Genomic DNA, 14,857 nt, shown 5'->3' with positions numbered 1-14,857 from the left:
GAGCTTTTACTTATTACCTGCCACGTATTAACTAATGGTAAACATATAATTATTTTTATGTAAATATCATGACAATTATAGCAATACATAATTATAGTAAAACTTAGATTTTGCATTACGTTAACATTTTGCATAATCACTCACTCAGACTTAAAAATATATGTGTAAATCAGCAATGAGTGTATGCTAAAATGTAGCAAGTGTGTACAACTCAACATGCTGAAATGTACTAGACAAAAAATAAGGTTTTCATTTGGCCCTCCCTCGTAGAAATGAAATCGTTAAATAAGAGTAACACGTGAGAAAGGAGTTATTGTTTGAGTTGGGTTTTTAAGTTCACTTTATGCACAGATAGGCTAACGGGGACTGGATCCGATCCACCGTACAATGTGCCTCAATTGGGGTTACTTATTTCTGGTAGGAAAAGGCGGTGTTAACATGTATACAGAAGACGTGGATAGAACACATACGAGTTGATAGCGTCCTAAAGGACTTTTTCCAAATACTGTGAATAACGAAAAGCGTCACAAGAGGTAGAATGCCAGATGATTTGAATTTGAGTTTTAACCACAGGCCCACTTTATGCACAATTGGACCATCGTTCCAAGTACCAGCTGCGTTGTCTCCCAGGGAGGTCATATTTCAGGTGATAAATGAGAAGCTGACACTTGATATGAGAAGAGGAAGGTACTTACCAAATACCACTGTTCCTTGAAGAGAGGGTCTGGGAAGTAAGCAAACTGAGGTGCCCCGCGATATTGAGGGTGGTGATGGGAGGGGGAAGAGTGGGCATGCGGGTTAAAGATCGGCGGGAAGCCTTCGAAGGCGGGGAACCTCAGGTCGGGAAAATCCCGCTTGGTCCTTCGCTTCTCATGCTGCTGCTGGACCCAGTGCACCTGAAATGAAAACAGAACAAATGAGATCTTGCTTTTGACAAGTTTTTGTTTACATTTATATATTTACATAGAGGTTCAGATCAGTACTGAATGATCATTATATACGCAACGAGTTGCGACACGACTCGACATTTTGTTTGTTTATTTATTTATTTACGACTTTGTTTACATGGCGAAGTTAAGGCATTAATGCCTTCTCTTTCACTTAACCATTAATTACAAGAATCATTATTTTCTTTGCAGTTAATTGTATACAATTAAAAAATTAAAAAAGATAAATGAAAAATAAAATAATAAAAGAAAAATAAAGTAATGAAAGTAAAATGAAAGCAATACAGTTTCTACATGCACACACACACACACACAAGTACCTACATAGAAAGCATACTTCGTGGGATAAATGTATAACGTATTTCTTTCTGGGAATTTAATCTAGGTCCAATAGCAATCTTATTTGCAGATTTCGTCCATGTATGAAAGAGGCCTAGGTTTGCCTTTTACAATTTGGGAAGCGGGTAACGATGCATCAGAATCAATGCGTATGTGGAATTTATGTATCAATTTTTATGTTTTGAAGTGAATCTATGTAATACTGCTACTGCCCATGTACTACAGTGCACTGCGGCGATGTTTATTGCAGTGGCCACAGGGATTTTCTTGTCCCAGTTTGCGGACTGTGGCTGAAATGAACGGAGCTGCGCATGCGCAGATAGTTTTGTCGCAAGTCGCTCCACGCGATACGAAATTCCACTGACCTTCGTTGTTTTGTCGCAAACCGTCGCAACGTGACTCGAGTCCACTGTTTCGTCCGGTGTGCAGCCACCCATAATAGACTAATGTTAAACCTTCCCCGGGGCGGTTTGCAACAAAAATGACTCGTGTCGGATCTGGTGTGCGGCTGGCTGAACAGCAAGGAAACAACAAAACAATACAAGATTGCACAGAAAACAATAAAAAGTATTTTTATGTCCGCTTTTTGTACACATAGGCCAATCGGGACTGAACCTACAGTTTACCTCCACCAGGTATCAAACCAGGGACTCCTTGATTACAAGGCGACGACGTTATCACTACGTCATCGGGGGAGGCCCTGATGATAGGATGAGATAGACAATGTACAGAGGATTGTACTGGCTGCGAGTCCAGACGCCACAGCCTCGTTATTTTGAAATCACACAGTGAAAGGTGTACTGCGTGGAGAAAAGGTTGACATATGGGTGGGTACCTTCCGAAAAGCTCAACCTTACACAACATTGAACACTGTTCTACAGACATTGCACAATACTTACTGAAACATATGCACATATGAGCAATAGCGTGTTTAGACAGTGGAAGCCAGCTACTCAAAGTTTCGGGACTTTTGCGAGAACATATCCCTTTATCCTTCTCATCACGTTGAGGCATCAGGGTAAAAAATGTAACGTCCATACACATTACCGCCTCTCAAATGAACGCAAATTTCAATTTACTTCGTGCAACTAATGGATGATGGAGGAGAAAAAAAAGGCTCACTCTGAGAATGTAATAACTTCCTGCATGAAAGAGGACAGCCTCATCGTAATTCAACACAGGAAATCGCAGTATGCCAAAACTAACCCAGTTAATTTTAATTCTAAGACTCGAAAGGAATAAGACATTCAAGAAATACGGAAACTCGAAACTAAGAATAGAAAAGCTAGGACATTCAAGCTCCCGAAAAAAAAAATGAAACGAGAAAAACGAAAACAGATTTCTAAAACTGATTTTTCCCGAAACCCACGTTCTTAAATTCCAATTTCTTGAGTGGGTAATGTAATTTTACTGACGAGCTTCTCTGTAGGAAACTTTTATTTCAGCTATTGATTTCCAAGAGAAGTTCCCGAAAACCAGGCGATTTGGACTCCAGTGCTGGAAATACTTCCAGATTCGCTTAAACTGAAGGTGGAGGAGGTTTTTTTTTTAAAACCGCTATTAAAAGAAGAAACTGCACCTTCCGACTCGAACATATGCTTAGTTCTAGAAGGGCAGAGTATTTCTGAAGGTCTTGGCCCTCGTCACAGGTTTTTCAGTGTTTTTCACTGATCACTCCATGCGAATACTGAGATGATACGTTTAATCAAAGCACAGGTACTTTCACCCTTTTCATAGTGATTTTCATTGCCCTCTTCGAACTCTATTCCAGGTTCGAATCTGCGCATGGGTGTTTGCGAGTGTCCCTTCTTGAATTACATCTAATCATCACTCACCGTCGCGACTGGTTAAAAGTGTCTCGCCTTTCTAATCACGGTTAACTTAACATGTACAAAATTGACAGAGTACAAGAGCGAAACACAATACACACAAGGCATACATTAAAATACAATGCGCTACATAGAAACAACTAATATCATTATAAGGGTTCACAATATAGTTTAGGAAATCATAATTATTATATTCTTTAACGTTGTTAACACTGTTGAATCTTTAAGATATTGTGCAGTTCGTAGATTTATTTTGAAAAATAGCTATATTTTGCGACAGAATAATCGCCTTCTAACATTGTCGCTAGGAATTTGTGTTTATTTTTACAGGTTTACAAATTACAAGCCGCGCTATGACGCCAGGGGTCCCGGGTTAGCCACCTGGCCTGGGCATGGATGTTTGTGAGAGTGCATTCATCAAATTCGTCAAATCATCACTCATCCCGATCTTCGTAAATTAGCGAAAAGTGGCAGAAAAGCGAAATAAAATAAAGCAAATCAATCAATTACAAATTACAAGACGAGGTTATTTTAATTTTGAAAGACGTGCGCTTAATTCAAGCGAGAAGAAGGGAAGTTATTGATTAAATAACATCTACGTGCTTCCTCGATATCGTGTTGGTAAAGTTGTCAAGGGATCCCTGTTCGGTGCCCGCTGGAGGCACATAATGGTTCCGATTCCACTTAAAACTGTTAAAAAAATACTCAAAACAAATAATGTATGTTGCTTAGATCTAGCCTCTTTAAAAACAATAAGAAAAGAACACCATCCCCATAACTCACGAAACGAAACTTTTTCCCCCCGCTAAGATTGCAAAAGCAGCGAACTCGCATTTCGCAGAATTTTTGAGATTTTAAAATGCAGAAATTACAATCGACTCAATTTAGATTCTGCTCACGTGGCATAAAATTTGCAAAGGGTTTGGCGGATACGGCCCCTCCCACCACCAACACGCACCGATTGACACTTGACTCGCATTTTTATTAGCCAAAGTGAATATGCTAATCGACTGCAGTATTGCCAGGGAATGTGTTTTATTATTTTCGGCTGTAACGCCGTCCATATCTACATCCGAGTTCCATCTCTATTAACCTTATGTACAGTGACCGGCAAAAAATGGGACACCTATATCCTGAAATACTCTTTCCTGCAAGGCGTTTTGTGTGTTGCCTAACTCTAGGCGGTGATAGAAGACTTCATTGTTGAAAATTCGCTATTATATCCACACATCACAGTAGAGTATCACAGGAACTACAGTCGAAAGTGGGATACGAACCACTATGTGCCAATTAATCTTTAATTTCACTTAATGTATTATAACCGTACAACATTTTCCAGATAACAACTTTAAGAACAAAGTACTTGATTAATATTTATGAAATAAGTCTGGGGATGTTTAACTTTCAAGTTACATAATGTATTCCTAACGAAAATTGGGTCCTCCCCGATGGAGTAGTGGCAACATCGTCGTCTTGAAATCAAGGGGTCCCGGGTTCTATACCCGGTGTCGTTCAGATTCCACTTTAAACTGTAGGTCCAGTCCCGATTACCCTATCTTGGCATAAAGTGGATTTAAAACTGAACTGAACCAAAACTGCCATATCTCTTGCAGCCAATACCACAGAAAAGTACGTTATCAACACCACAGTAATGAACCTAAATAAATATTACAGTCGTATATATCTAATAATATTAATAGTAAACATGTTGCATACCCATCCCACGCGGTAGTAAATGTCACAACAAAACATTAATATTAGGAGGAGAACAAAATTTAATACTGAATGTTAACACACATTAACATCAGTTCTTGAAATGTTTATGACATCGTTAACTGAAGCTTTGTTGTGGTAATGAGACTGGAAATAGTGTTGCCAATTAACATAAAAAGACCATAATATATTGCGCTCAAAAGAACATAAGACAGTATCAAGGTTTGAGTAGGATAGGGCTGGCAGCCAATCTAGCGGCCCATCTTTTTTTGTCAGAAGATAGAACAGGTATGCCTAGAGAAACAACAGCGTGTGCAAGCAGTTATCTGATTGCAATATATCAGTCAGCTGATTTTTTTAATAAAGTTTACTATCTGCGCAACGCTTATTAAAACTCATAAATAAACCCACTTCATTAGGGGTCTGGGTTTAATATAAGCGACGCTCGGTCCCTGTGTTTCCTCCATGAATAAAAACATTAACTTCTTCACCATCCGAAAGCAACACGCGGCCGTTTTGATTAGTCAACCCACTCCCACGTGATTAAACGGATCTAATAGGTTCTAATTACTCTCTGCAGTGTTGCCAGAAGTAAACTTCTTTTGGTTCTAAAGTCTCGCGGAAGGCTTTTGTCACGAGCTCAAGCTGTGGGAAATTGAACGGTTGCTGTACGAATGTGGATATAGAAATTTCGAGCCGTTCGTTTCGCGAGTAATTTACGTGCTTGTACTTGCGCGAGGGTTGATTTAGAATGTGATTTACAAGAGCGTGGTGCCATTGAAGTTTCCATACCTTCAATCTAAAGGCTTATTTCTACAGGAGGTGCTTAATGACTAAGTGCTGGAAATGTCGCAATACTGGCACCCGGAGAGGTGTAGCAAATTCATCAAAAAACATATGCGTAGATGCGAACTACAGGAGTTTGAACAACACAATATTTAACACATAATTTTTACAGTCCAACTGGCCCGTTCTGAAGGGGCAAACTTCTGGTAAAAATTGTAACGACCGCCATGTTAGGAAGATTTAAGTTGTATATTGGCATTTATCTTATTCGTATACTTTCAAGTTAAGAATTTCGATTAAATTATTTATACTTAATTGTTTTTATAATTCATGTATATATTCACGATTTATCTTACGTTATAATATTATTCGCGTATTTTTGCAACATTTATTCAGAATTTATAGGCTAATCCCAAATAATATATGTAACGTTTTCATTGTTTAAGCACAAGTTAAATACATTTCTTCTTAATACCTATCTTTGTTCAACAATGTACCAGATTGAAGTAATTTGTCTTCGTTATAAACTAAATCTTTATTTAATCATTTTTTTATGTGCAAGGGCAAATATGATTTATTGATAAAATCAGTTTAGTTATTTCAATATCGTTTAATATTGTAATATTATAGCAAAGTATTTCTCCCTCGTTTTCAATAAAATATCGTATTCCTATTGGCTGTTTATGTTAGGAGTGGGGGAACCACGCTTCGTGTTCTTGGCGATGTAAAAACTTCCACGTTGGCATTTTTAATTGTTGCCAACCTGAACTTTAGCTTACTATCGCTAATTAACATTGATGTGTTATATAAATTATCAGTTTTCCTTGTGTGATTTTGTGTTATGAGTTTGTATTGTAAGTTAGAACAATCTGTTATGCTGCGCCTCGCGCTTGATGTAGGAGTTGAGGTCTTGCTATTAACGGTGAAGGCGGTGCGCGGATTCTGTCGTGATAAATAAGTTACTCATCACTGCCTACAAGCGAGCAGGACCCAACACATTATATTTTTGGCTTGTGCGAATCAGTATGTACGCGCGCGATTCGTAATTAAAGATTTTGGATATTTTTAATATGAAGTATTTGGAATTTTATTTACTGTCACGTGTCGCAATTCGGTGGTTACCTTCCTGGAGGAAGGGCGGATCGTCTTAATCCCGATCCCTGGGTGAGAACTGGTGCTCCCAACTGACCAGCCGGAGCAAGGAGTGGTGGCACGTTGCAAGATCCAAAAGCCTACATCACTTCCGTGTTCGATACCCGGTGGAGGCACATACTGGTTCGGATCCCAGTTTAAACTGTAGGCTCAGTCCCGATTAGCCTTACTGTGCATAAAGTGGACTTAAAACACAAAATCAATCAATCAAACCAACATCACTTCCACGGAGTACAACCAGGTAACTGCCTCTTCAGGGTACCTACTAAAAATAACAAATCCAAAATTCCTTTTTCTTAATCATTTAATCACCCCTTAATTAGGTAAAGTTGAAAATTAAGAATATATATATTTTTATTCAATGAAAACCCCCTACCACAAGATCGGTTAAGATGAAAACTGAAGCTGTACTTTAACAAGAGATTTAGACTTGCTTTCATTATTAATGCATGTAAAAAATTAATGGTTCAGACTTCATCCTGGATGGGGAATACCCACTTTACTGTAATGTTTTTACAAAACTTCACGCATACAAGAATGTAATTCTTAAGAAACACAATGAAAAAATCTAAACCACAACTCAACACAATTTGAGATTTCCAAATACTAAATTTTATTAAATCCCACTACAGGTATATAACAATGTAAATTCACTCTGCTGTAAAAAATAGGAAAATTCTTGACCGTAAGCATAATTTCCTGACTTCTTGACCTACATGTAGATTTCTTGACTGGTACACCCTGCTCTTGCAGGGCAACGAGGCTCTGACGTCTCGACCCACGGTCAGGATAACACTTTGTGGGGTTGTGTTGTCCTGTGCTTACCCTTCTCTGTGCTGGGTACTCCTTCACAACCTCAGTTTTATTCTACGTAAGGATATTGTAGTCCTCAGAGACAGTATAATTTCAGCTCTTGTTAAGTAATGAGTAAGATTTAAAAATTGAATAAGGAAGTTTTAACATACATAGTCCTAAATTGTGCCTCATCTCGTATTGCGTGACTGGCAATAATGTGTTGATGTGTCCATACAATAAAAATCAATCAATCAATATACACCAGCTTTCAACTTGGAATTCCAAGAATAAATTGTTGCGTTCCTAAGACAGGACGCGTAGCTCCTCATGAAACAAAACTGCGCAACACCCAGTACAGTGAGTCGGGCATAAATGTGTCGAATCGCAGCTTAAAGTGGTATCCGAACCACTAAGAGCCTCCACCAGGTATCGATGCCGGAGCCTCTTGAGTACAAGGTGACCACGTTATCACGGCTCCTATACTCTATCTCAGGAATCTCTGGAGCAAGCGAACGGAAACAAGTCTCTACGTAAGGAGTGACTCGAGAGAGGGTTCGTCCAGTAAACGCGTGACAGGGAACGGGATTGCATGAAGGGGGAAAGCGACTGGAACTACCAGCTGTTTGCAGGAGCGTGTACTGGTTCACTCCCCTATTCCACCTACTTGCTGCACAGATTCCCTGGATAGAGTATAGATCAAGCGGACGGAGACAAGTCTCTGCGACTCGAGAACGCGTGAGAGCAATGCACGCGTGAGGGGGGTAGAGTGCATGGAAAAGAAAATGCCGCTGGAGGTATCAGCTGGAAGCAGCGCGTACTGCTTCGCTACGCCCACTCGCCTTCTCCCCTTCTCTACCGTCATGCGCGACCTTGCTCCACAGATTCCCGGGACAGAGTATAGATTGTTTGCAAGGGAGGTGAAGAACGGAAGAAAACTAGGCCAATAAGACTCGGCGGAGGCTCTGGTAAGCTGGAAAACAGCAGGTTACGCAGAGCCGCGATCAAAATAGATCTAAAACACGACATGAGGACAAGGTGCTGGCTGAGAGACGACGAAAAAAAAAGACAGACAGGAGAGTATAAGCCGGTGTGTTTGGAAATATCGATTTGACCTTCCTTCGCTCCCCCAAGCCCTTGCTGCTTTTTGACTTCTCGTTCGAGAGTCGCCCTTTCTCCATTTTGGACCCCCCCCCCTTTCCCCTTCTCAACTCTCCCTTGCTCCGAGAGAAGATCCCATTTCTTTGATTTGCTTTTTCCATTACCCAGATGGAAATATTGCCAAGCGCAGCATAATTTTCGAGGCAGGCAAGCATCAACGACAAGAGGCTGCCTGTTTTGGCTTGGGGCAAAAGACCCCATCGCAGGATGTCGTGTCATTCTCAACAGCGACCCTTTGGTGTGCGTCTCCCATTTCATGGTGCCTGATCTTCCTTTTCAGGCAAACCGACCGAGGGGCCTTCAAGAATGGGAAAAAATGCGGTTCAAGAGGACGAAAACATGGTACAAGACGGAGAAAAATGCAGAGTAAGACAAATGGAACATCTGTCACGGACAGGACTGGCCGTTTCTGTGTAGCTGTAGCTGCCCAGGAGCCTCAAAGGGGATGTGCAAGTTTGCCGCTGGGCTGACGCGTTTCATCGACCTCCACTCCTAATGGTTACTTTTGTCCTTGACACAATACAAATCTACTGACCTATCCAAAGCAAGTACGAGGGGAAGTCAGTAAATAGGTCACAAACTGATGTGCGATAGCTGAAAATAGTAGTGAGTAGTTTCTAAAGGTGGCAGCACAATCCAGCTTGATGATATTCAGTTAGCAGTCGCTAGATAGCAGACGCACGCATGGGCAGCTGTTTAAATATGGCGACCGAACTCGTGGACTCTACGTGGAGATGGTACGGGTAGAGGAGATGATTCGAGCTGACAGGCTAGACGATGGACAGCATAGCAATAGGGTGTTCTCATGGATTAGCCTACAGCATGATAGTTTGAATGTCCGAAAAGTGTGCGCACGGTGGCGGCAAACATGTCGCGGATGAAGACGTTGAACGTGAGGTGCGATTGTGGCTGGAACAGCAGCCCAAAGACTTTTAAGCAGCAGGTTTTCGGGGACTGATAAACCTATGGGATGAGTGTATCAATGTATCACGGTTTTCAAGTCAGTATCGCACTTAGTATTTTTTAAATACAGTACAACGTCGTTTATCCGCACGTCAATTATCCGCAACGGCAGTTATCCGCACACTCGAAAAAGCAAGGGCGGCAAAGAAAAGACGATCAAATCTGTTCCAAAAAAATTCTGATTATTTTTCTGCATAAATAACACAGTACAGGTACACCCAACGGCGAAAGAAATAGTAGTCAAATTGTCCATCACCATTTTGATTCAGTCCGTTTTCCACAATGTGATGATCATTAATTGAAGTAAAAACGTCAACAGGCAGAGGACATCTGCTTTGTATCAACAGAAATTCATTCCTTGAAACAACACAGGGTGAGGAATAAAGAGTAATGAAAATAGTGATGGTCAATTTGCCTACTATTATCTTTGCCGTTGACTGTACAGTACTGTAATTTAGGCACGTACTGTACGTATAAAATAAACCTGTACTGGACGTGCTTTTCTTTGTTAAATAAACACATGTTTGATTATCCGCATAACCTTCGGTCCCAATTAATGCGGATAAACGACGTTCTACTGTAATCACTTGTGACCTACTTACTGACTTACCTACATACATGGCACTTGACGATACAAGAAGAAAAGGGTTAAATCGTATGATTTTATTTGGTTATTTTTATTATGGGCGCATCAGCACATATTGTATTATTGCCCGTCACACAATGTGTGGGGAAAAGCCCCTTAACTACAAAGTTGATAACAGGTCCCTAACAAGAAAATAACATTTGTCTGTTAAAAACATCCTTTCTGAAGAACTAAAACAGTAGTGTTTCTGAGGATAAAATCTCAATGCCTTAGTTAAAAGCTGAGGATGTAAAGCAGACACAAGGACCAACACAGAACAACACAATACCCTACAGAGGATTACACTGGCCGTTGGTCCAGCATTTACCAGAAGGTCATCCTTTGCACTACCTAAATCGTAAGATAGAGAGTATCTATGGTTCTTCAAGAACCACACACATACACTGTATCCTTATGTCGTATTATGACTGAAGTTTCCCTCTAACATTTAAAGCATTTCCTTGAACGAGCTGCGGAAAAGTGAATAACAAAGTAGAATGACTACGCATTTCAGCACAATAATTCTGTGAAATGCGCCAAAATAAAGAAACTATTATGTTGGATATTCACTTATCCGATGGATGAAGTAGACAAGTCTCTCCAAAGATACGGCAGTAGTAGGAAAATTGGAATAAAATGAATTTAGTTGATCAGTTTATAATAGTTATTTTATAATATCAACTTCTCTTACAAAACAGTTCTAGCGTGGATTTAATCACTATTTTCCGCTCTCTTGTAACAATATATTAACAAAATAATAGAAACAATTGCCAGCGAAGGAAATAAGACACTCATACGATATAAGAATGCCAGTACTGAAAACAGGGAAATACAATTAAACCTTCGTGTAAACTTGTAGGACCAACACCCAGCGACTTTTTCTGTAATTTGAGTATGTTTGTTGTGTGTGTGTTTATGTTTTACGTGAATTTTGTTTTACTTTTCTTAGTGTGTATGTATTTTTCTGTTTTTATGTTTTTGTGGTTTTTGCGTGTTTTTATTTTTATTTTTCTTGTGTTTTTTTTGTTACCTTAATGTTCTTAGTTCTTATATATTTCATTATTTGGTATCTTAAGGTTTTTGGTTTTTATATATTTCACAAACAGTTAGTTATAAAAATTAATTTATAAAATGTAAAATAAAGATGGTTAAGTGGAAGAACCTTAACTTCGCCATCCAAAACAAGGAATAAATAAATAAGAATATACTCGTATATTCTTCACTTCAAAAAAACTAATTTACCAGTAGATACTTTTCCTCGTTTTGGGACTGACACTTCCTTTGAAATCCAAAAATGTAAAATATTCCTCGTTTTAGAATCGTTATCATCGCCATATTGTTCTTGATTCCATTTACATTATTTAGAAACGACCACCGATCTTTGGACGGGAAGTCCAACAGCTGTCAGGCTGGGGGCGCACTGCGTTAACGTCAACCAATGGCAACTCATTTTGTCGCTAAAAAATGCACATTTTCCTATTTTTTTAATCTTTCCGAACCACTGACCCGTCGTTAGTTGCACAGGGAATGCAAAGAATAACATGAACACGAAGACCCTCTCTCGCGCGTGGATTAAAAAAAGTCATCAATAAAGCATGAACCGAAAGGAACAGGGAAGCAAAAAGTTCTGCTGCTGTCATCTGTCTTGTTTTTTGTTTCCTTTCGGGGGGGGGGGGTACGGAGGCTTTGTCCACCAGCGGGAATGTTAATGGAAGCACATGCAAGGCGCGCATTTCCACCACGATCAATTTATTTACACTCCGATATAAGCCGAGGTTATATGGGCAAGAAAAGTCCCAAAATGCATACAATTATGAAACTGTTCTTAAATTTGCTACTAGACCATAATGCATCAAAAGTGGTGTGGTATCGTATGTGTGTGTGCGTGGACAAAAGGTGGACTCCTAAGTACTACACACAAAATAAGGGTTCATTAGGGACTTACAGGAACAGGGTATCCTTTCCTACATTCGTTCTTTCTTCTTTCTAGATTTCTCGCCTTTCTTTCTCATTGCAGAATGTATTTTCTTCTTTGTTCCTTTATTTGTTTGATACTTTATTTTTGTATTTGTATTTTTGTTATTTTACATCGTCTTTCTTCCTTGGAGATGAGGAAGAGTGACGGCCAGATTTGTTTGAGTTTAAGGCGAGTTTATGCGCAGATATGCTAATCGGGACTGGATCTATAATGTAGAATCCAAAGCAATATATGCCTCCACAGGGTATGGCAACGGGGATACCTTGATTACACGGCGGCGAAGTTGCTATTACGCAATCGGGTTTCAATTATCGAATTAGGTAGGTTATTTTACGTCTTTTCTACCATTTTTTGGCTAATTCCGACGATGAGTATGAGTGATCATGTGGTATAATTGATAAAGGCACTCACTGAGAATACTCATGTCCAGGATGGGAGACGAACCCGTAACCCCTGGCGTCGAAACGCGCTGTGATAACATCACAACTATAGATTTAAAATAGGGTCCGAACCGCCATGGCCTTCATCAGATATTAAACCCGGAACCCCTTGATTACAAGGTGACGACATTACCACAACGCCATCGAGGCAACCCCCGTTAAATTAAGATAATATGAAGATGTTATGTTAATAAGATGAAATTAACAAAGATTTTTATCTTGTTAGCTTCGCTTTTATGCAACGTTTGGTTCATCGCCACGACGATGATGATGGATAATATTATGAAAATGATGAACGCCCATGCCTAAGACGGAATTCGAACCTAGTCCTCTGAAGCCGTAGCGCGCTCCGTTAACCACTCCACCAAGTAAAGAAGAGTGGAAATTAAATTTGTTTCAGTATTAAGTCCACTTTATGCACCGATAGGCTAATCGGGACTTGCCTTACAGTTTAAAGTGGAATCCGAATCAGTATGTGCCTTGATTACAAGGCGACGACGCTACCACTATGCCATCGGGGAAAGTCCTAGTGATGATCAGATGTATTAGATTGATTGATTAATTGAGTTGGTGTTTTAAGTCCACTTTGTGCACAGGAAGGCTAATCGGGACTGGACCTACAGTTTAAAGTGGAATCCGAACCACGATATGCCGCCACCGGGTATCGAACCCGGGACCCTTTGATTACAAGGTGACTTTATAGACAGCGATACTTACAGACAACACTCATGCCCAGACCGGGAATAGAATCTAAGACCTTCGGCTGCGAGATCAAAAAATCGGTTCGCAACCGGAGGGACGATGTAGGTAAGCGACTAAGTCAACATCATGTGATTAGAAAAACCAAAAAAAAAACAACCAAAAAACTGATTCAGTCCTTAATTACTGGACGAAACATTAGCATCGGAAACTCCAGTCGGTGCACACGCCCGCAACAGCAATCAAATAGACACGTTACAAGCGCCGGCGCCAGAACTTCGTGCCGCAACACGGGTAATTACCCAACCAACTTGTATAGACTCTCCGCAATTTGTTTCACGTGCAGCGACACTCAAACTCCAAACTCACGGCCAATGAGGACAGACTACTATTCCCCCCTCCTCCACCAATTAATAGCGAAAAAAAACGAACCCACCAAATATGACATGTTTTAATTTACGTAATAAACCGCGCGGCGACAAATATTACCGGTAATGTTTTCGTTCTAATTAAATAAAACGACGAGCGTGGATACCGGAAAAAGTATTTTTGCTGCACGTGTCACACTGATTGCATTGGTTGCAAAGTTACATACCATAACCCATTGAAAACCACTAATGAATTTACGGCATGTTCACCTACACGTAGAATAAGCTATTACTGTGCTCTTCTTCTCCAAACGACACGAATCAAGCAAATGTAGTAAATACACGTATGATGGATGCAACGACAGCAGCAAATTGCCTATTTTATTTACATGAAATGGACACATCCAACCTCGTCGTGATGTTGGAATAGAAGAGGCTTTGCCGGACAGGAAACTATAATTGGACAGGTTTCGCGCAAGGAAACCAATGAATTCTGTTATTTCAAGTCTCACTTCTACGACTTATGCCTGTTCGCGACGACGGGGATGAGTGGTGATACGATGAGATGCATGAAGGGATACACACATGGACGATACAATTCCTGCAGAGGGTTATTCTGGATGGAGGTTAAGGCGCCAGAGCCTTGTCAGTCTGCAAAAACAAATGGAGAAGGCCAGGCAGTGTTGCCTACCTAGTCCAAGCGCCAACCCTCTCTCCAAAAGGGAAAGAGAACGAGGGACAAGGATCGCTGCATCCGAACACAAGATGTGGCAACGTTCACAATGCACGGTTGCCTAGCGCATCGAGATCACTCCAAAGTGAAATATACAACTGTCATCCCAGCTTGCTTAAACAAACATTGATGCCAACAAAAACGGTAGAAACGAACACACTGTCGTAAGATCCGAACAAATCAGATGTAAACAGGTACGTCAGTATCGATATGGCAAGAGCGCACATTCAGCCATACGCCTCATTTCACGTCACAGGGTATAGTTTACACAAAGAAATAACGTGAAAGTTACTTGATCTGCATAGGTAAAATCTTTCCTATTAAAAAACACC

The 14,857-nt window shown here is 40.2% G+C and overlaps 1 protein-coding gene across 1 annotated transcript in view; it reads right to left on the bottom strand.

Moving 5' to 3' along the window:
* The window catches only part of Fur2 (furin-like protease 2), a 1,025,686-nt gene that overhangs the window by 380,496 nt on the left and 630,333 nt on the right, over positions 1-14,857 (bottom strand). Inside the window, exon 4 of the mRNA XM_083140976.1 lies at positions 696-896. Within this exon, the coding sequence (XP_082997102.1) occupies positions 696-896 (201 nt within the window). The remainder of the gene's footprint in view (positions 1-695; positions 897-14,857) is intronic.

Source organism: Lepisma saccharinum, chromosome 19, assembly GCF_977018435.1.
Source record: "Lepisma saccharinum chromosome 19, izLepSacc3.1, whole genome shotgun sequence".
Classification (NCBI taxonomy): domain Eukaryota; kingdom Metazoa; phylum Arthropoda; class Insecta; order Zygentoma; family Lepismatidae; genus Lepisma; species Lepisma saccharinum.
Note: the sequence above shows the minus strand (reverse complement) of the source record. Positions and strands in the feature narration are given on the sequence as shown.